Below are 23,719 nucleotides of genomic sequence, written 5' to 3'. Positions count from 1 at the left end.
GATGGATTTAGATTACTCCTGAACAGTGTTGGGAATTATCTAGATAAAATTATTTTTTTAATTATCTTATCTAGATAAAAATAATTAAATCATCTAATTATCTCATCTAGATAAATGTAATGGTTATCTGTGGTAATTTATCTAGACAAATAATATAATAATAAGAATATTTTTAAATACTGAAATGGCCAATAATTTACGAGAACCGAGTAGTGATTCCAAATTCCAACATTATTATAGTTAAAAAAAGAAATGTTTACTGAAATATTGTCAGTTTTATTTTATTTTATTTTTATTCAAGTTGTATTAAAAATTAAAATTGTATATTATTTTAGTCGAGAAATGACATTCAGGATTTATTAATTAACAAATATTATCTAATTAGTAATTGCTAGTAAATTACATTATTTATAATATATTTAAAAAAAAATGATGTTATATTTTATTTTATCTAGATAAATTTTGAATGGTTTTTTGGTTATCTTTTCCCAACACTGCTCCTGAAGTAAATATTTAAAAAAATTATATTAATCTAGATAGTCTAACAGGTGATTATTATGATAATATTATAATTTTATACATTTACAGTTAAATTGGAACAGGAATTTGGAATTACTAAAGCCAGTCGTAATAAATCATACATAAAAGTTTATTTTTCTAGTCTGACCGGTAAGATGGAATTTTTTTTTTTGTGAAGTTACATTATTTAATTTTTTTAAAACTTAAACATTTAGTTGAAATGTGTTGAAAGAGAAAAGCAAAAGGGCCTATCCTAGATTTCGTCTGATCTATTTTATTTGCAATGTATGCGCCTCCACCATAAATCTATTAAATTGCACAGGGTCTATATTGTGTTTAAATTTTAGTTATGCCAACTGTTAAAAGCAAATTACTCTCAAAACATTTGGTAAAAAACACCAACTCATCGTCTAACTACATTATGCATTTCGTGCACAAGATAAATACGATTTGTCATTTTGAAAGGACCTTTTGTTACTTGCTATTCGAAATGGAAGCATTTGCGTCTAGAATTCAATTAGTTCATCGCTACTTCAATTAAAGACTTACGAGAGACAGTATCCGGATGTAAATCTGAGTTTCAGAATAGGTGGATAAGACCCAGGGTGGGTCAATGGTTTCAAGAATTAGGTCAGAAACAATACGTACGTATATTTCAAAACAGTTTACTTTTACAGTGACTTTTACTATAAAACTAATACCTACATAATACGCACGTGGTTTATTTAACCAACGTTGAATGTTTAATATTAATAATTAACAGTCCGTAAAATTTTAATTTTAATTATGAGTTTATATATTATACAGTAATCTCGCAGTGTTTGGGTTTTTTTTCATTTATTTCAGTGGGGGTACGTAGTGTTTTGCATATAGAACATATATTTTCTGCCACTGAATAAAAAAAATATCCCAAACATTGTGTGACGCTTTATATATTATTATTTAGTGTATACAGATAATTGCGTATTGTTATACCTATGTAACGCAAAAAATGTGTTACGAAATGGAAAAAATATATTATGCAGGTGCAATATTACGTTGTTTTGTACAAAAACTTAGAGTGTTACTTTAAGGAGTTTGAAAAGTTCGACATTTCCTATAGAGTGAACAATCAAGAATGTCCTTTACTTATACAATATACATACGAGTATAATTTAAAACATTTGATATCATATAATGACACTGTTGACATTATTCATAAACTACTTATATTGAATGGTGCTGAAGCACAACCTACTTCTGTAGAAAAAATGTAATTAAAAAGATTTAGTTATACTTTTTCATTTGCTTGCATAGGTAGGTAGGTATAGCTTTTTCAATCGCATATTTATTTTTATAACTGTAATATTTTTTGCAATATACTATGATAGAAATAAACTTATACAATTCAATTTTATACAATTTATGTCCTTGACGAGTTTATTGTTAACTGTCTGCTTTGAAATTTTCAATACACAAGTTATAACTTATAAGTAATTAAAAAGATTATCGTACAAAATTTGATTGCATTTGTTACCTAGTCAAATAACATTTTGGTATACGATTTTGGTTTTCGTATAGAGTTATTATATTTATAATTCAAGTTAGTCTACTGATAATGTAAGTAGTAATTTTTACAAAAGATATACTTTCTATTTGTAATATATAAAAAATATACAAAGGTTTTTTCGTTAATCAAAAATGAATAATGTACATTTAAATATTGGCGTTTTCAACTGTAGAAAATGTTGATGTTATTAAGTTGACGCTTATAGAGACGATTGACAATATTTACTATACCTACTGAGAAAAACTTAACACAAATAATACCTTTTTAAAAATATTATGTTTTAAAATTAGGCTTCCATGAATGTATTTTTATTTAAACTGATAGGTACAGGTATACATACAGGTAGTATAGTATATATTATACCTAGTATACAGATATTAATTAATATAATTCATAATATTTATGACTCCTAATAATAATACCTAATATTAAATGTAATGTAATATTATAATATATTAAATTTTAAAAATAATTTTGATACATTTATCACATGTTCTAATATTATTTGTTGGTATTAAAATTATAGTAATAAATTTAAAAAGCTAATTATAATATAAATTGGCAATTGTTTTTTTTAGGTAACAGATGCTAATAGGTTTGTTGATGCGTAAATTATAAGTTATACTGTGGGCCAATTATTATCTGTGACTAAATCACGAACATAATTTATATTATCTTTAAATTTCTTTTCATCTATTCGTTTTTATAAACATATATATTTTTATAATAATAATAATAATAGTAATACAGTCTAATAAAAACATGGAATTTGTATTGATATAACCTTTTACAGTTATCAGTTACTAATCGATATTCTTGTTAGGTTTTAAACTAGCTTTTTTCCTTAGAAATCTATTCATTAAAGCAATTATAAATAGGTTAATTTTGTATGCAATATGTTACAGCTGTAAAATACGAAATACGTATGTGCAAAGTCCACAGATTTTCAAAAATTAAGAAGAGATTACTTATATTAAATACATATTAAGAGATTTGATGACAATGCTAGGGAAGGAACTCAGGAGTTAAGAGGACATTAGTGATTTTTAATTTCCTAAGAAAGAGGAGAGGGATGAATCGACTGGAAAATATTAAATGAGTTTAGGTACAACACGACAGCCATGCAAATTGCATTCTAAATACCTACACTCTACAGTCTCATGTCTTGGAATGTGTTGAGAGAATCAAAGGTTTTGTTTGTATTAGTTTGTATGTATCCTATCTTATTAGTGTGTCTGGTAGTGTTTTTCTGACGCCCTGGAATACTTGAATCATTTATTTGAATTGTACATTTAAAACCGTGTACATTGTAAGCAGCCATGCTCATATTCTGGAGACTCAAGAGATTTATGGCAATCGGTTGCTTACCACCCTTGACGTTTCGTAGTGCTCAGTAGTAGTAATTGTGGGTACGCTCGAGGGCTTGACAACATAAGTATCGGCGGACGATATATTTTCTCTTGTTGGGTTTTTCAACCTAACGTATGTATACAGAAAATATTTAATTTGAAAAATGTCTAAATGATTTTCGGCCAGTTTTAAGTCAACAATCTACATACGAGCAGGTAAGTAGCGAACGTGTGAATATTGTCAGCCGAGCTCCTGGTTTATCAACTTCAGTTGAATGGTGGACATTTCTGATAGTTTCAAGGGTCTTGTTAATTTTGTTAAATAAAAATATGACTTAAATTTATAGTCAATGTCCGGTGAGAAGTTTAGCACATCACTGATAGCATAAGAAGTTGAACCATACTACGACGAACGAATAGGGGCCTCTAGGAAACAAATTTATTGGGATCTTATGGTTATGACATGTTTTTGAATATAGTTGAGGAGTATACAGACGTTACAGCATGTATGAATACAATTAAGTTAAGCCTGATTAAAACTAATAAAATACATATTATAGATTATCATGATAGACGTCTGACGTATAGTATATATGTAAGAAATTCGGAATGTATTAAGTTTAAATAAAATAAATCAAAAAACATAAAATCGATTTGATGCAAAAATAAAACATTATTTTATCCATGGACAATGTTTTAAAGTAGTAGACAATACTAGGTACTCGCGGGACCTAAACCAAAATCAAAGTTAATTTATCAAGAAAAATTCTTTAGAATACCTTTCAAAAAGATAGAAGTACTTATCAATATTATATCGAAATGTATAATAATAAAATACTATTATTATTATTTAGAACAATGATTAATGACATGGTTGTTTTATATTATGAATAGAAAAACAGTCTTTTGTGTCTGAAAAGAAATGATTATTTATCAGTGTTTAAAAAAATAGACGTCGCTAGAATAAACGAGCTAATTTCCACTAGACAGTCTATCATGACTAAGGTTTTAGTTTAACATTTTTATTTTCCTTTTAAACATTTAAACGACTCATGAATAATAAACAAAAGGATATGAAGTATTGTTGACATATTATAATCTAAACCATATCCATAAATTGCCTGACAGAAATTCGGCACCTGGAAGCTAGGTGACTCGAAGCATACTCGAGAAAATTTCAATCTTGATAATTAGTGCAGTTTAGTGATGTTTTCAGTTATCTAAACGTAGGTACATATATTTTTCAACCGGTTAAAGCCGGTAGTTTTAATGATTCTACAAAAAAAATATTATTGATTATAATTTTTTATCACTTTCGTCTGTTAGGTTTAACACCTTTTTATTTTAAACGTTCCTATTTATAATAAGACCTTAACATTTTCGATTTAAAAACGGAAATAATTTTTGACACAAATCCAAGACATTTCGTTCACACCGATGTACCATCGTACCATATTATACCATATTATACGTCGTGCACACGCCAGCTGCATCCGACGACGACGTACATCTACCCGGCGAACAGAACGTCATAACAAAATCCGTATCACAATTATACTCTTCCAATGATTACAATCGTCGAGAGTGCCGCGGGAAAATCGCGGAGACCATATTGTAATATATTTATATATATAAGCGTAAGGTACATGTGTTGCATATTACATATATATTACATATATATAATAGGTATGGCAGGCAGGCGGCCAGGTACCGAAACCCAACCGATCGCCCTCCCGCCCGTCTCGCCCGGCGGTCCGCGACGTGTACAAAACGCGTCTCGCCCGGCGGTCCGCGACGTGTACAAAACGCGTTTCGCCCGGTGGTGTGGGAGACCGATATAATAGGCGGCCGACGGCGTGAATCGGCTGCAGAGTCGTGACGAACCTCGCATGCACTCGGGGATCGCCCGCCGTTTTCTTGGTTTTTTTTTTCAAATTTCAAATCGTTTTTGTCGACGCGAGTCCCACACGAAAACTAGCACGTGAACCGTGATTTGTTTTCGTTCCCGAGATCGATCGTTTCGACGTGCGAGAATATTGTATTGCCAGTCGAATCGAGCGTAGCTGAGGTTCGCGCACGATACCGTGTTATAATAATATCGTTGTAATCGTGTTCACGGGCACACCGAAATTTCGCGAAAATTCCAATAGCAGAGAAGTTCGCGAAAACGCACGAAACTGTATTGTATTTTGACATAATATACCGATAACGCCGCATCGCGCACGACGTCATCATGGCCACCTGTAAATCTTGTATCGCGCTGATGAGCTCTCTAGTCCTGCTGTTATCCTGCGCGCTGCGATGTTCGGTCGCGGTCCAGACGGACGCACAAGCAATGGTCAGTATGACGAAATTATTATTATTATTTTTTTTTGGTGTAGGTGCCTAGAAAACCGTTACGAATCTTTGTCGGACGAAGATTTCTCTCAATCTTTTTCGGATTAAAAATCAATGTTACAATAATTCTAAACCAACATAATTATTTAAAAACACGCATCACAGGGTTTTGAAATTGTCGTCCACTAATTTTTTGAGAAACATAAAATGTAAACAACAATTATAGTCTAATTCCTACTTATGCGAGTAAAATAAACACGTAAGGCCGGTTTAAAGGTAAATTAATTTTTTTTGTTCAATAACAAATTAATTACGTTTAGTTAACGAAAACCTCCCCAAAAAAACATGCTGCGCATTGTACTTCGAAATCGATTTTAACTAATTCAAAACATAAGACAGGAAATTTATTTAACTCAAAAATATTAAATTATGAAAAATTATACTATTCAAATTTAAATTATTTTCTAACTGCTCTTTAACGTTTTGTTTTATAATTATTTTATAAATGTGTAGTTACAATAATAAGTACATACATTTTAGAGAACTTTTTAATATGTGTAAAATGTTTTGTTATTAGGTAAATATTATTATTTTTTAACCTGGGATTGATAATAAATTATGACTAAACTTGATTAATATTATACAATATTTTGAACTTAAGTGGATCTTCAAAATGAAGATTTATTACTAATAAAGAGGTATTCGAGTTTTAACATTTTTACTGAATAGTGTAAATTATTTTACAGATGTATTTATCTCAATTTGGTTACTTGAGCCCTTCGATGAAAAATCCGAATTCAGGTCATATCATGTCTGAGGAAACAATGTCCCGGGCGTTAATGGAGTTTCAATCATTCGTCGGTCTAAATTTGACAGGTAAGTGCGTCATTTTACCTGACTCATCCGAATATCATTAAAGAAATCGTATAAATGTCACTGAACCTGAAAAGTGAATTTACGTTGCAAAATGATTGGTTAGTACGTACAAAATTGCCATACGGTATTTATGTTTTTAAAATAAAATTGTTTTATTATGATGATATAATATATAATATTATGTTATATATTAATGCAATACCTCATACATGAATAAATGTATACTAAATGAAACTGTTTGTAATAATATAGTATACAATTACAAATGTAAATCGATGAGATGATTCAATGATTCATATCGTGATCCAAGGGCGTGAGCAAGGAGATTAATGACCTTCCTTAACACGCCACTGTCATGGTGTTTTAATCGTGCACCGTAATACCAATGTATATATTTTTTTATTAGGTATTCGTATAAACAAAAATATATAAGATGATTTTTTTCCGGTAGACCTTGGGGCAGAAAAAAAAACTCGGTCAAATAAACGTGTTCGGCAGGTTTATACGCGAAAAGTACAAATTATATTATAATATTAGGTATGTACATGCATATGGTCGGGATTTTATTCAATATTTTGATAATTTTGAGTCATGTGCGTTTCACGTTGAATTCCCAAATGCGTCACTAATATTTAATTATATCATATTTATGAGATGTAGTAGTTGATTGCCATAAGACAGTTACATTAATATTCTATAATATATGTGTATAATTACGAACTTTTAAATACCAAATAACTAATAAAAATCAAAGGATGATAAAAATAAATAAATTCAAGATTACATTTCAAATCTAATGTTAATCATAATGGACATATTTTTGCGTTCAACATTTTTGTATTACGAAAAATCAATGATTTAATATTCATGTGAAACTTAAATTTAAAATATCCACGTGCGGTTCGACTAATTTTATTTGATTTTAAAATTGTTAAAGTAATAATTAGATCCATAATTATTGACAAATAGGTATATTTAATTCATTTTCAATTAATTTATTGTGATTCGTATTGAAAATATATTTTCGATATTAAATGCATAAAACTAAATATTGTGATTCATTTAAATTATTTATTTATTTATATCTCTGAATTTAATCATAGGTACAATATGTATTTGGTAAGATAAAAAGTTGACTTTTTGAGACACTTTCAACCAAATAGTAGAAAATATGACAAAAGTATTAATGCTTTAATTTATTTGACGTAGAAGATGTATTATCTAACTGTTGTTTATAACTCCGTGTACTGTTAATTGAAAATAAATATTCAAAAAAATACAATTAACAAGGAACGATCAGTCTATAATATTTACACGCTTAAATTTAAAAAGAAAAACGATAATATTCAAACATTAATACAATTATGGTTAAAACTAAAATCGTATTTATTGTTGTATGATCGATATTTCCTTATGTCAATTGTGTACTAATGTACAAATTTACTAATACTATTTGAATATTAATTACAGGTTAATACACGATTTTTTAGTTATTTATTAATCAATCACGTTGTTATTATTTTTGAAGGTCACTTGGATGACGATACCCTACACTATATGAGTATGCCAAGATGTGGTGTAAGAGATAAAGTTGGGTTTGCTACAGACTCCAGGTCTAGGAGATATGCTCTACAAGGTAAATATAAAAATTAACACAAATTATATATTTATAGGGACTTAAATTTAATTTAAAATGCAGAGATCATTTTATTTTTAAATTATAATATTAAAACAATAATAGATTTTGTGATAAATACGTACTCTATACACTCAAACACGGAAAATATTTTATATTCAACACATGGAATGAATTCGTTATTTTTTCAATCATATAAAACCATATTACAAATTACAGATTTCATATTAAATAAAAAATGAGAATAACATTTGAAGTAACAAAGTTATAAAAGTAACAAATATTAGTGAGCAAAGGTATAAAAATGCTAATTGTATGTATATTATTTTTATTCATTGCACCAAACACAATAATGTTATTAAGTCTGTGTAACAAAATATTCAATCGACAATATTTCAAAACTGCCTGAAATCAATTTTCTAATTAAAATACTATTTAGTGTTCAAATTTAAATACGTTTGTTAGGTATGTGTTCATGTATTTAATATAATTTTATTAAGTTGTTCTATTGATATATGCGCAATATTTAAATATAAAAACCATTTTATCAATTATTATATTTTAAATTGTACAAGTATTTTTATTTAATATGAATTGGATTTTTGTATTTAATTTGAAAAACTTGCTAAATCAAAATTAGAAATATTTCGTATAAATAATTTCAATAATATTAATATTTATATGATTTTTTTTTAGTATTGTTATTAAATTAAAGTTACTCATATTTGATTAACGTTAACCAAGTGTAAAAATTGAAATCAAAAATAAATAATTTGTTCAAAACCAATTTTCTTCGACAAGAAAAAAAAAATCTAATAAAGACCATACATTTTATATGTGGTTTTATTTTTTTATACCTACTTGTATGTACACAGTGATAGAGTTTAAAATGAAAACAAAGTAGAGCATAAACAAATAGAAAAATAAAAAATCATTTTATTTGGTACGTCAAGTTAGGGGTTTTATTTTGTCTTAAGCAATAGTTTAAACTGATATAAAATGTACATGTAATAATATTTGAAATATATACAAAATATACATATATATTATAGGTACCAATATAAAAAATAAAATACAGTGGAGTCTCGATAACTCGAACCTCGATAACTCGAAAACCTCGATAACTCGAATTTTTTTTTTTGTCCCTGGGAAATTCCTATACACTCAATGCACTATTTGTAACTAGAAAAATACACAAGTCGAATTAATTTTTATCCCCCCTGACATTCGAGTTATCGAGACTCGACTGTATGTTTCAAGTTATTCTAAAATAACGAAACAATAACAATTACAATCGAGCACAAAATATACAGCTTCTGTATTCAACACGGTACACGGTTTTTGTGCCAATAATATTATTTTGCAACAGGTATTCTGCATGAGTTCCATCACAGTATTATGCGTGTACCGTATCCATCTATTATTTTGACGTGAAATAAACGATTGAAAATATTGTTTCGATGACATCACATAATACAGAAATTTCCGCATATTATTTTCTACAATAGAAAAATAAATAATTGCACTTAGTCATACACTGTTATAATAATACATGTTATTATACCTAAACGCGTTGTAATTGTTGTTGTTGGTGGTAAAAAAGATCTCTCCCTCCACGCACGCACTCGTACACGCACACACACACACACGCACGCACACACGCACACACACACACACACAAACCCGCGAGTATTTCTTAAACGTTGTGGTCCATATATTATTATTACCTGTTCTTTTTTAACGCGTACGCGTTAAATCTCTTTTACGCTATTTTGTCAAGTTCAATGCGACCAATTTTCCACTTGTCTTGTCGGTTCTGGACAAAGGACGCACACATTCATCATATTATATATATATATATATATATAAAGGCAGTGCGAGGAGATAACGCAATATTGCTTTTTATATATATATATATATTAAAATATATTTGTGTGCGTAAACCGTCCCTCAAATCTGGTAGTGACTTATTCAATGTGTATGTTCTGGGTCACATTTCGTGGTATGTATATACCTACACCTTTTAGAAAATTCTTATATAATGCCCGTATAGTTAAATAATATTTCAGACGATTGCAGTGTAATATAATATAATATTATTGTACAATAAAAAGAAAAAAAAAAACTAATTTATTATGTTATTCGTTGGAAATGGTATAAATTGTTGCCGAATATTATATTATGTTTGGTACAGCGCCTAATACGAGTATAGACGTCATTATATTTTATGTCGTGCGTATGTCCGGACGATTGTGTGGGTACATAATATTTTGTCCAACTAAATTATACCCACATAAGAGTCTTAATTAAAAATGCTCCAATTATATCCCATAAGTACGACTGATATATTAACACAGTTGCTGTGTACATGCATAGAAAGACGTATAATATATTATGCAAATTGTTTGTATGTACCTAGTGTGGTTCTATCGAAATTTGCCCTTTTGCACCAAATTATACAACTCGGATGTTAGAATATCCGGTCCGATCAAACATCATTATTGTCGAGTATCCTCTGGCCAAAACCGAAACAACAATAAAATAATTGTTTTGCACGCATGCCATTGTAACTTGCCTGGGCAATAATATCATTGTGTGGAATACGTTTACGACTAAAGTGACCCCGAATAACATTTACAATATTTTTGTTATATTAAATTAATTAATAAAAAAGGTAACACTAAAATATTTAGGTGTCAAATGAATACTATGATTGAACGCGTTTATTATTACGATTTTCGAAATTGATTTTCCCCTGTAAAAACTGTATTATGATATTTCATATAAATGGAAATGCATTTAATAAAACACCGATATTCTGTGCTCATAATTATTAATTTAGGTGTTATTTTTTGTTTTTAAATTTTTCGTGAGAATTTTAGTCATTCTTTATAATAATAAACTAAATATGAAAATAATGTTACCGACATTTTTGCTTAATACATACCTATTTTTTTGTTTATTTTCTGAATATTTTATTATTTATGTCATAATATTAACACAACAATGATTGTTAATCGATGGAACCTATATATTGTAGGTATAGGTACTTAACATAACAATATTATTTAGGTGATGATACAAGAGCATAATATAAACAGGATTTAGTGAAAACGTAATAATATTTAATTTGTATAACAATTAATATAATATTGGATTTTAAGTTTTAATAAATAATGTTAATATGGTACTTATACATTATCAATTAAATAAGATTTTCGTTTAAATTATAGTTTTTTTGTAACGGCCTTCCTTAGAGTAAATGAAAAAAAAAAATAAATAAAAAACAATACAATCGTTACAAATTTCGTCATTGATATTATTTCCTATCGTCGTACACGTATGCAATTATCGTGTAATGCCATGACCAATTGAATTTTGATTTTTGTGGTATAAGGCTGAAAAAATAATTTAAACAATATTAAACATTTTTACGCTTGTATGAGTAAATACATTGAAATGAAACGAATTTCCGTAAAAAATCCGACAGATTTGCCGTACTTACGTCCTACGCGTGTATTTTATTTCTCACTATGATAATAATAATAATAATATAACAACAACAATAATAATAATAATAATAATAATAATAATAATAACAATAATATATTGTGTTGTTTTAAAAATGTTATATGCTGTATAATACGTATACAGAACAATATAAATAATGTAGAACTCGGAAATACCAGTAGGATCAAGGAAATGAGACAATATTATATTTGTCACACGAGAATATTGTTGGTTATATACGCTGTGCTCATAATAATTATGCATATTTCGACCTAGCCGATTAATCTTCTCTAATTATTCGGTGCTGTGTGACACACACACAAAGTATTTATATTATATACGCATTACACATGTTGTTTTACATATTATTCATAATACTATGTATAATGTTTATATATATATATATATATATATATTTATTATAATACGTATTTATAGGTAGTCGGTGGAGGGTGAAGAACTTGACGTATAAAATATCCAAGTATCCTAAAGTGCTGGGTAAGTCGGAAACGGACTCGGAAATCCGGAAAGCATTCGACGTATGGTCTGACGTCACACCGTTGACGTTTACTCACAAAAAATCTGGACAAGTAAGTCTGGAATATAGCATATCATACATAACTGTTTCGAAATGATTAATTAACCATAGTATAAATGAAATTTGAATTGTACGTTAGTTTAAATATTTATTAAATTTCAATAAAATAAATATAGGTACCAATAATTATTATACCGTGGAACCTCGCTACCTCGAACTCAGGTAACTCAAAGTTTCTGTATGTCGAGTTTTTTATTTCGGTTCCTTGAGACTTCGAGATACCGACGTTCCGCTGTAAAGTGTTTTATAATTTTTATTTCAATGAGATATTCAATTTTAATAGAAAAAATAGTCTTATTTTGTATAATGTTGTAATTGTTGTTGTCATTAAATAGTTTTTAAAAATTGTACAAAATATATAGGTGCACATCGAAATCAGATTTGAAAAAGGTGAACATGGTGATGGCGATGCATTCGACGGACCGGGTGGAACTTTGGCACATGCTTTCTTTCCGGTTTACGGGGGTGATGCTCATTTTGATGACTCAGAAAAATGGTCAATAGGTTCATTTAAAGGTAAGATTGAAATTTAAATGCAACTATTTTAAAACTGTTTTACTAAGATTGTCATAAGTTATCCATAGTTACCGATTTAAATTTTAATATTTAAAATTCTATTTAAACAACCAAATAAGAAATCCTCTAATTTCATTACTATTCACAGTATTTTAATATGACTAAACATATTGTATGTTTCACCCGTTCGTCAAAAGAATTTCAAATTGACTAGTGGAGACATGTAAAGTTGCTGATGTATTATTAATTACTAAAATTAATTATCCCTAAAAGTGTTTTCGAAAAAAAAAACAATATTGTAAAATAAATAGCTTTTCTTCTTCACTTTGAATATTATAACTATTTTACTTTTAAAAATCACCTTTGAAAGCTTTTTGTTTTAACTAAAGATCTTTGAAAAGTGATACAGCTTTTGAAACGTTTTTAAAAGAATATTTTCAAAGTAAAAAAATTGGTCTTAATTAAAAAAAAAAATAGATGAATGCAGATTTTTATAATGTATTGAAACATTGAAACGTATAATAGATGTATGGTATACTCAGTAAGATTGACAACTATTGTTGACAGCACAGGTTGTTTAAAAATGAAAATAATATTTCCTGTAACCAATACAGTTAACTATGAAAAAAAGAATACCTGAGTACCTATTTAGTTTTTTATACATATTTTCCCAAGTATGAATTATTATTATTATTTCATAATATCGATACTCATTACTGTATATGCGTATTATGTAATAATTTTTAACGAAAAATTAGTCAATTTATTCGTATGAAAATATTGTTATTAAATTACTCAATATAGACCTACTGCATAATGGTGACGTTCACGTGTATTTTCTTTTTTACAGGTACTAACTTGTTTCAAGTAGCAGCTCATGAATTCGGTCACTCATTAGGATTGTCTCACTCAGACGTCCGGTCGGCGTTAATGGCGCCATTTTATAGAGGTTATAATCCGTCATTTAATTTGGACAGCGACGACGTGGAAGCCATTCAGGTTGAGCACGAAAACAATTGCCCATCTTATAACTACAGTTATTAAACTCGACGACGTGATTAACAAGACATTTTTTTTTTTTGTCCACTTTTCCAGGCTCTGTACGGCGCTAGCACCTCGGGAGAAGGATCCGACAACGATGACGACAGCACTAGCCAGGGATCGGGTAAAAAGACAACAACGCAAGAACCGCCGGGCACAGAGGGCAGCGACGCTGAATTATGCACAGACACTAAAGTGAATGCTTTGTTCAATTCGGCCGGCGGTGAAACTTTTGTGTTTAAAGGTAAGTCCCCCACGTCGAGTACCTACTCCGTTATTTTGTACGCGAATATTATTGCAAAAAAATATAACGAAACCGCGTGCTCCTCTGTACTGCAGGCGATTACTATTGGAAGTTGACGGATGACGGACTGGCTCAAGGATTTCCCAAGTCCATCGCGGGCACGTGGTCTGGCCTGCCGGGCAACATAGACGCCGCGTTTACGTATAAAAACGGTAAAACTTACTTCTTCAAAGGCACAAAGTATTGGAAGTACACTGATACCACGATGGACGACGGATATCCAAAAGACATAAGCGACGGCTTCGCCGGTATCCCGGACAATATTGACACCGCTCTTGTTTGGAGTGGAAACGGAAAGATTTACTTTTTCAAAGGTTGGTTTTGTGCGACACGGAAAATATATAACATAATTTCGTCCACATGCATTCGTCTGCAGATACAAACGAACTTAAATACCAATGACATATTTTTATCTACTAATGATACGATCTTACCTAATAGTATGTGTGTTTCATATTAACTAACCCGATTACGTTATCTTAACACTAAGCAACGACAACTACAGAGTTTTTTTTGTGAAAACTTGATATATTTGACATTTCTTCTATCGGATGGTAAGTAGTTACTAAACACATGTATAACATAAAGAAAATCAGCACAAACAATATTAAGACTATATTAATTATTGAGCTTGAATATTACGCATAATATACTTATACCATATAATATATTTACTTAAGTAGTTACACATTGTTTTTCAATAAGACTATTCTTTTGCCTCAAATTAATTACGTTAGCAACTAATGATGTAATATTTTGTTTTTGTACGATTCGAAACAAATACTGTAACTTGATTGATAATTTAACTTAATTTTTGTACAACCTATGGCAAAACGTTGGTATATTTATATAGGTATTTGTATATTATTATTGCTATCAACAAAACATTATTCAATTTAAACTGTATGCCTTGAAAAGTCATTGGACAAGTTTTTATTTACTTAGTGACAGAACTGTGAGCTGAGTAGTTAATATAAATTAATCATAAAATGTTTAGTTAGGTGCGTGAAATGATTGTTCTAAAGTAAATAGATAACAATCTACGTTAATTTACTCTTTTGTTTCAAAATTATTTTTAACTTTTGTAATTTTAGATTCCGAGCGAAGTGAGAAATGAGTATTAGTTTAAAAATGATTTTAATCATTCAGTTATAATATTAATCGTAAAAACTTAAATCTTTCTACCGTTTTTTTTCGTTTTTTATACAAAATACAATTTCCAAATTATTTGGATTCATTCTTAGTTATTTATACCGCGAACCTATTGAAACGTGGTATTGGTTCAAGTTATACGCGATATTTTTCATAATATCTGTCTAAGTTACAAAATTAAGAAAATAATAATACGAATATGAATAAATATAACATAAACTATCTTTAAAGTATATGCTGATCAGCCAGTCTCCTTTGTTCACAATCATTTTTCACATATCTACAATGTCTTTAAAAATTTAAAACATTCATTACAGTACTTAATGACCAGGTGTTCTCAAAACCTACTATACAGCTGAGCGAGTTCTCTTGTTTATTACATTAAATTTTGTATTTAAATTAAACGCTCGAACGATTTATTGTTGTTATTATAAAATAAATACAAGCATAAGTTACTTACCTATAATATTATATTATATATAGTCTTAATTTTTATAATTTGCGAATGAGAATTCAATTACTTTTATGAATTTTTATCTATTCCGTTTATCAACTTGCATTACCTACTGTTTTACTCTTATAGTTTATTACTTTTTAGATAACTATATTTTAATGCACGTATTTTTTTGAAATATGTTTTATTCTCACGCACTTCTCCAAGTTTAAAAACCAATCGATATTAACTTCTGACTATGATTAATTGGAAGTGTAATAATTTGTACTTATTTTTTCTTTATACTGAACGTTTGAAATCGGTAATAAATCAAATAATGTATAAAAAAAACATTACTTAAATATTTAAGGTTTAACAATACATTTAAAATACAAATAATAAAAAAAAAACCACTACAACATTTGTTGTTTATATATAATATGATAAATATAATTAATTTTAGGCTCAAAGTTCTGGAAATTCGACCCGACGCAAAAGCCCCCTGTAAAGAGCACGTACCCGAAGTCTATCAGCAACTGGGATGGTATACCGAATAACATTGACGCTGCTTTGCATTACACCAATGGCTATACATATTTTTTCAAAGACGAGAACTATTACAGGTTCAACGACAGGACGTTTGCAGTAAGTTCAATACAATATTATTATTATTATTAATTTTTTATTTTTAAATGCTGACGAATTATATCGACGCTTTCAACGTGCCCACATCAATCGTTCGTTTCAATTTCCCAGGTCGATACTGCAGACCCACCTTTCCCTCGCAATTCAGGCTATTGGTGGTTTGGCTGCAGGGCCGAACATAAGGGACAGCTGGAAGAAGTGACCGCAGCGCCCAGCATACTGAAACCAACGTGGATGGAAGTCAGACGGGATCACAAGGGCAACCAAAACACGGATGTCGGTGATCTGATAATGGACGCAGGTGAGGATTTATTTGTTTAACGCGGTATGAAAATTGGGCTGCGAATGGGCGTAAGATATTGTAATGACAATGATGGCTGTCGGTGTGTTTCTTTATCGAGTATTTATTTATTCACACCGAGTGTTCGATTACTCGCGAAAGACGCAAATCAAAATAAATTGCACTCGAATCTGACGCGTGTGTGCGCTGTGACATAATGCCTTATGCCGGACATTCCGGATTAATGTAATCGACTTTTTAAAATACACCTATACCGCTGTAATCGAACACTCGGTGTCGAACGTACGCTGTCCCTTTTCGATTGCCATAATCGAACAATCACAAATGCACTCGCACAAAGGTGCATTTTTTGTGTCCGGCCGGTGCAGTAGACCGTGTGCATTACAAACGATGCGTTTACAGTGCACACGAGTCGCATCAACGCCACGTATTAGTTGTTCCATTAAATTGTTTTGGATGCATGGCGATGTTATTATTATGTATTTCAAAATGCTCCCGGTGTTTGATCAGGATAGCTGGACGCGTCAAATTTTATTGACCAGTGGCAACTATTTTTACATTGTAAATATTGTTATAATGTCCCTTTTCATGCCACAGGAAATATTGTAATCATTCAATGTAATCGATTAATGTATTTGCGTACTTGGGTGTCAGTCTTTTTTTTTATTTCTGTGAACGGTTATTTTTATTTTATGGATATGCTTATTTATTTATTTTTTTTACGGATACTTGCGCATCCACTATCGTATGCTAGCACAAAATGCATGATAATATGGTGTTATAAAAATACAATGTTGTGTTTTGTACAAAATTAAAATTGTAAATGTTTAAACGTATTTGTATATATATTATATTATATTTAATATTTAATTTTTATTATACGATCGTTTAAACTTAATATTATATGTGGAATGCGAGTAAATACTATAGTAATTCTATAGGGAAAAGGTGCACGAATGAAATGGGTGTACATTATGTATTATATTAACACGTAAGATTGGATATTATTTTTGGGGCTATAACCAAAGGAACGCAAACAGCTCGCTGTTCTATCGGTTTTAAATACAAATTTTACCAGCTCGAGTTTTCAGCGCATGCCACTCGCGTTTCAATTGATTGCTATTTTGGCTTTTATTATTATTTTGGTATTGTGCGAATAATATTATTGTATTGTAACTGTATATGTATAATTGACGTCCGTTTACTGCACACGCTTTTAAAATTTCTTCATTAGAAAACGACTTTTAAAAAAAAAGTTTGTATTATTTTTTGAACCGTAAACGATAATAATATTATACACTCATCATATCATTGTATATTATTATATTACATGTAGCTGTGTAAACAAGTGGTTCGGTGCTGAACGGTTCGCTCGCATTATGGATATCGGTATGCTGGTATGCTGGTTAGAAAAATATCTAGATTATACCGCTTTGAACAGAAAAAAGAAAAAATACAATTTTTTTTTTTAAAAAACGCCCACCAACAAATTTTAAGCCACCGGTATTGGATTGTGTTAACAGAAGAAGATAGTGGCCACACCGGTATTTTGAAAATGTGATACTGTGCGGGGGACCGCATCGATTTATTATATTGTTTGTTGAATGTTTTGGACACGGTGTAATACCTTACCTACACGTCAAGTGCCGAATACAACTACCGGACCTACCGAGTTATCGACCGACTGCAGCGCCGCCGTGCCGGAGGCTTGTTTTTGTATACATCGGTATAACACCTATACAAATATGAAAAAAAACAAAAATAATAATTGTTATTAGGATTCGAAAGGCCCTTGTACTGCCTATAGTATTTATTCCGAACTTTGAATGTACGAGTTCAGCGTTGGGTCGACTTTCTTAAAGAGACTGAATTTTGCACATCGTTATATAATATTATATGTACCCATTGTACCCGTATATTTAAGTTGATGTCATTATATATAGTTTTTATAGTAAATATTATTATTTTATTGTAATATACGTAGGTATATGTACGTTTGTTTTGTTTGAAAATTAATATTATTCTCATTCCTTGTAGACATGATATTATTATTTTGTATTTTATTTTAATAATATTAATAATTATCTCGTGACACGCGAAACAATACTATATTATTTTAGTACATATTGTTCAACTTTTACAGTTTTCGAATGAAACTTGAAATATTGTTTGAAAATATAGAAAACGTAACTACTGATTTAAGTGTATTTTATTTTAGAATAATGCGAGAGTATCCGACTCGTTTTCGTAGTTAAAAACAATGAATAATTTGAACGTCTTATACGGAAAAAAAAAATTAAAAATACGTATTAATTATCAATCATCTTGTCTTTAAGTTTATTAAAAATGTAATTGTATTAAGTTTGTTATATTATTTAAAATATAGTAGTTGCTTCTTGTAAAATAGATTACAAATATGGGGATACGTTTTTTAAATAATGTTTCTGTCAAACGATTGGTGGATGAAAAAAATTGTCGTATATTTTATGGTTCTAAATTTAAAAATCAGCAAAAGTTTTTATAGAACAATATGCAAAAAAATTCATATCGGGAAATACAATTCGTTGTGTTAGTATTAAAAAATAAAACTCGAAAGCAAGATAAACGACGATGCGTAGGAAAAAAGGCATGTGGCAATTTAATAGCTATGGTGGAGCGGAAAAAGATTCCAAGAACCGACGAAGACGAAGCTTAGCCGATTATACGTGTGGAGAGCCCTTTAAAAAAATTGATGAAATTACAAACTATTATTCTTCTTGAAAAAAAAAATTACCAAGCAATAATTTCATATTCCAAGTACGAATATTATTTTATAAGTTTTATTACACGTTGGCTGATAACATATGGTTTATTTCTAAATTATGTAATAAAATTAAATCGAAGGAATAAACTACCAATATAATAAATTATTATATTTTACTACGTTTACTAAACAAATATTGACTATAGGATTTTATTTTACTAAAGAAAAAAAATTATTTTTATTATTGGGCATAGAATGGAAAAATTACATAAGCTAATAAACTGGAATATATATAGGTAATATACGATAAACAGTATTTTTGATATATCATGCATTTTTTTTAGCTGATTTACAGAATATTGTGTTTTTTTGTAGCAACATCATCTGATTATTCGAAATGTACATTTTAATTAATATTATTAAATACTTTTATTTTTATGAGTTTGTATATTCATAATTAAAATAATTAATTGAGGTGTAAATTAGTATTTTTGTTTTGATTTATCGTGTCATCATTTTTTGGACAGAAAGCACAAATTGCTGTGAAAGTTTCATAATTTGAAATAATATCAGACCTAACGTATGATAAAAGTATGATCGTTTTCAGAATTTTCAATATTATGGACACTGAGACCAGAGTTCGAGGATATTTTTTCACTTATTTTTAATAATTCTAGAGCTTTGACATTTTCACTGATTAGTGTTCTCCGTAGAAATGACATTTACTTCAAACGATTTGATCATTCATGAAATCTACAGAGAAATAATTAAAAATTATAAAAATAGATTTTTCTTTAAGTTGTTTTATTTGTTTAATACAATTTTCACGATTTTCAATTTGTAAAAATTGTTTAAGATTAACCACAATCATTATTTAAGTTATTTAAAAATTCTGCGGGAATATATTATGAAAATTTTTTTTTTTTTAATAGTGCATTTGCTTTGGTTGGAAAATAATTATAATATTCTTATACTTTGAATAATATATACCTTTGAGTATACTTTTAATATATGAGTATGTAGATATGTGGTAATTAATCGTATGGACCAAAATTGAAATTGATAGTTTAAAATATGTAAATGTTGCAATTCAATTCTAAGAAATATAATATAAATTATAATATTGCGTATATTTTATTTTTTTATTTTTGAGATGTTGCTTATAAGCACTATAGTGATTTTCTTTGAGATAACCACCACACACAGCATTTAGAAAATAATAATATTTTGTGAATGTTTTAAAGTGCTTGAATAATGAATATTTGACTAATACGATTTTATAAATATTTTCTTCTCATTATAACAAAATATTGTACTATATGATTGCATTAAATGTTGACTCAATATTTTTATAAAGTTGCCGTAACCTTTTCCTTTGAAAATATATTATGATTAAAATGTTTTATTAATGTTTTTTATAAAATATTTTCAAAAATATGAACTTCTTGGCCAAAGAATATAACTAAAATATTTCCTAATTATTTAAAATATTTTGACAACTATATTATTTTTCTGAAAATATTTTACCATAGTTAGGAAATATTTTTATGCTGTGTGGGGCAAAGGAAGATCTAAGTGAATATGTAATATTCGATGCAATCTAAAGAGTAGTTCAAAATTAAAATAAAGAAATGTAGTTACTTGTTACAATTGCATTTTTGAAGCACCGGCTGGCGTAGAGACTCTTGACATCGAGTCTGGTTTGAGATGTAATTTTTTTTTGTAGACTTATTCATTTGATTTATTCATATGTACTTTGAACCATTTATTTTTTTTGGCAATGTCATGTAAGTTATTTTTGAATTTTTCACAGAATAATAACTTTATCTGTATTGGTAAGTCAAACTCAAGTGACTAGACTGCAAATATACTAATAAATCTTTTTTGTGACTAAAACTAGTAGGTATGATATTGTTTCCTCTGCAACGTATTCTTATTTTAATATTATCCTGTTTAAGTGCACATATTTTTGGTGACCTATATGGCAATTTCACAACTATTTTACCTTCTAGCTGGTAATTAATCTTATAAATTATAATAGGTACCATTTATAATAATAGTGATCAATAATATAAGGAACAGATAATAATGATAAAAAATAATATATATTCATATACAATATATATATTTAAATTCAGACAAAGCTTGAAAAGTCCAAGAAGATAATTAAAATATTTGTATAGCTTTTTGTTACAATCATCATAAATATTATAATGGTACATACACTTACAAATATTTATGCCCCGGCCTGCGGTGTACATGTGAAGTACTACTGAACTCACCAACTGTTCATTTCTGAAACATGTGCTTCATAAAAAGGTTCAAACGACGTTTTCTGTAAAGATTTTATGAAGTTTTAAACTTAAATATTTAACATTAAACGTTCAGTTTTAAGTTTATATTTTCGTTTAATGTCGAGTGTTATGCGTCACGAAAAACAAAAATCGAAATATATAATATATTAGATCAAGATAATAAGGTTTTAACCGATTCTTATTTTTGAAACACAATTATTTTTTATAACATCATATTATACACCAAGTTAGCAGAAATACGCGTTTAATTTTTAACTATTAACAAAATTTTTTAAAAAAACCCATATTTCAATTTACCGCATGGATTAAATATACAAAATGTATGTAAATGCATACTTAATCTATGTTAACCGCATTTTAATTTATCTTATAACTAATATTATTGAATAAGTAATTCTTAATAGTTATTTATTTTAATGTTTAAAAAGCACAAACAGTTCGTTCCTGAACAGGAAAACTCTACCAGGGGGCGCCCTTCAACGCTACGATATCGTGGTTTTTCCAAACAGTAGCAATCAATAAGGTCAAGTGCCTTATTAAGGGATACATTCGATATAGTGGTACATAGAGAAGTGTCCCCGTAAAATAATTCAAGTGACTGTCAATGTCCTTAATATCCCGCACAAAAGGGATCATTAACTTTTTGTAATATTTTACAGATGAAAAATGCAAAAACTGTGATTTTTTTTTAAAGATAACTCTAGAGTATTCAACGAGACGCACGGCTGGCTTGCTAGAAGTAGTTCACCAAAACACACAGTCACCGTCTTGTGTATTATCTTGACATCGTTGTGGTGGTGCATTTCCTGAACTTCCGGAACCAGATCCAGAGTTACAGTGTTCCAGGCGTTACAGATACTCAACCAACTAACAGATATAACAAAATTATATTCTTAACTGTGATAAAAAAGTAAACTACTCTTGTCTATTTATATATGATTATTGTAAGTACTTATAATAAGTTTCATATTTTTGTATGTTTTTATTTATATTTATATATTAATAATTTATTGAATGACCGATTCATCCAACCAATTTGTGTCAACACACAATATATTACACATGTTAAATTAATTTTTAAGTTCATACACAATAATAATTTATTATAATACTGTAAAATACCTTATATGATTTATCAGTATGTCGTGATTTATTTAAATTGATCATTGGTATGGTTACCATTCACCAATATAATAGTATTATTATCTTATAATCATATTATTCAACGAAGTTTCTCGCATACTCTTACAATACTAAGCACCAATCCTAGATAGCATTTCAAAATGATAATTTTTCAACAATATTTTAGAAGATTTTAAAAACAATTTAACGACGGTTCTATTTTTAAAATGTTTCTAAAATATTTCAAAAACATTATCATATTCTAAAATGCTGCGTGGGATGTATTATTAATTGTCTTTAATGTTATAATATAATTATTGTTTCATCGACATTAAATTAATTAAGTCTTCTAATATTATTATGTCGTACATTTATATTATATTATTTTATATTATATAAAAGCCAGTGAATTGATTGGTCTCGTATTTTACGACATATTGGCAAAGTCAATTACTACTTAGTATTGAATTTGTTTGTCATGATAAAATTAATTATTGATTAAATCTAAGTAGTTTTAAATTCAAAAATTGTGTAATACGCTTTTTTTATATACGTGTTTATTTATATTTGTCAATAATTTAATAGAACATTAAGTTTTTTGAAGATTAAACAAATTTATTTGGATAAAAATGTTATACTGGTTTGTACTTCCATTTGCAAATGCATAAAATATCAAGAGTGTTTGATTTTATTTTGAAAATTATTTAATACCAATTAATTATTATTCGATAAATGTATGAATATATACATAAGATTTATGTAAAATGGGTGTG

The 23,719-nt window shown here is 28.7% G+C and overlaps 1 protein-coding gene across 3 annotated transcripts; it reads left to right on the top strand.

The window, feature by feature from the left end:
* The first annotated feature begins 5,241 nt into the window (after positions 1-5,241).
* On the top strand, positions 5,242-23,472 carry LOC132938582 (matrix metalloproteinase-2). 3 transcript variants are annotated; one of them, XM_061005497.1, is made up of 11 exons: positions 5,242-5,755; positions 6,501-6,630; positions 8,159-8,266; positions 12,215-12,366; positions 12,737-12,890; positions 13,741-13,889; positions 13,986-14,175; positions 14,271-14,549; positions 16,284-16,465; positions 16,577-16,766; positions 22,519-23,472. In XM_061005497.1, exons 1-11 carry the CDS (start codon positions 5,651-5,653, stop codon positions 22,632-22,634), a joined length of 1,755 nt encoding a protein of 584 aa, XP_060861480.1. In that variant the 5' UTR covers positions 5,242-5,650; the 3' UTR covers positions 22,635-23,472. The 3 variants fall into 3 exon arrangements, with proteins under 3 accessions (XP_060861480.1, XP_060861481.1, XP_060861482.1); XM_061005498.1 differs by lacking the exon at positions 22,519-23,472 and adding an exon at positions 18,290-18,963 and having other exon boundaries at positions 5,244-5,755; XM_061005499.1 differs by lacking the exon at positions 22,519-23,472 and adding an exon at positions 18,103-18,963 and having other exon boundaries at positions 5,244-5,755.
* Positions 23,473-23,719: the final 247 nt, after the last annotated feature.

This window comes from Metopolophium dirhodum, chromosome 2, assembly GCF_019925205.1.
Source record: "Metopolophium dirhodum isolate CAU chromosome 2, ASM1992520v1, whole genome shotgun sequence".
Taxonomy (NCBI): domain Eukaryota; kingdom Metazoa; phylum Arthropoda; class Insecta; order Hemiptera; family Aphididae; genus Metopolophium; species Metopolophium dirhodum.
Note: the sequence above shows the minus strand (reverse complement) of the source record. Positions and strands in the feature narration are given on the sequence as shown.

What these genes read in the sequence shown, in the direction of transcription:
- LOC132938582 (XM_061005497.1), top strand. Translation starts at nt 5,651, where the DNA reads ATGGCCACCTGTAAATCTTGTATCGCGCTGATGAGCTCTCTAGTCCTG. An exon ending in TAGGAGATATGCTCTACAAG is followed by an intron (nt 8,267 to 12,214) that starts GTAAATATAAAA and finishes ACGTATTTATAG; the next exon opens with GTAGTCGGTGGAGGGTGAAG. An exon ending in AAAGATTTACTTTTTCAAAG is followed by an intron (nt 14,550 to 16,283) that starts GTTGGTTTTGTG and finishes AATTAATTTTAG; the next exon opens with GCTCAAAGTTCTGGAAATTC.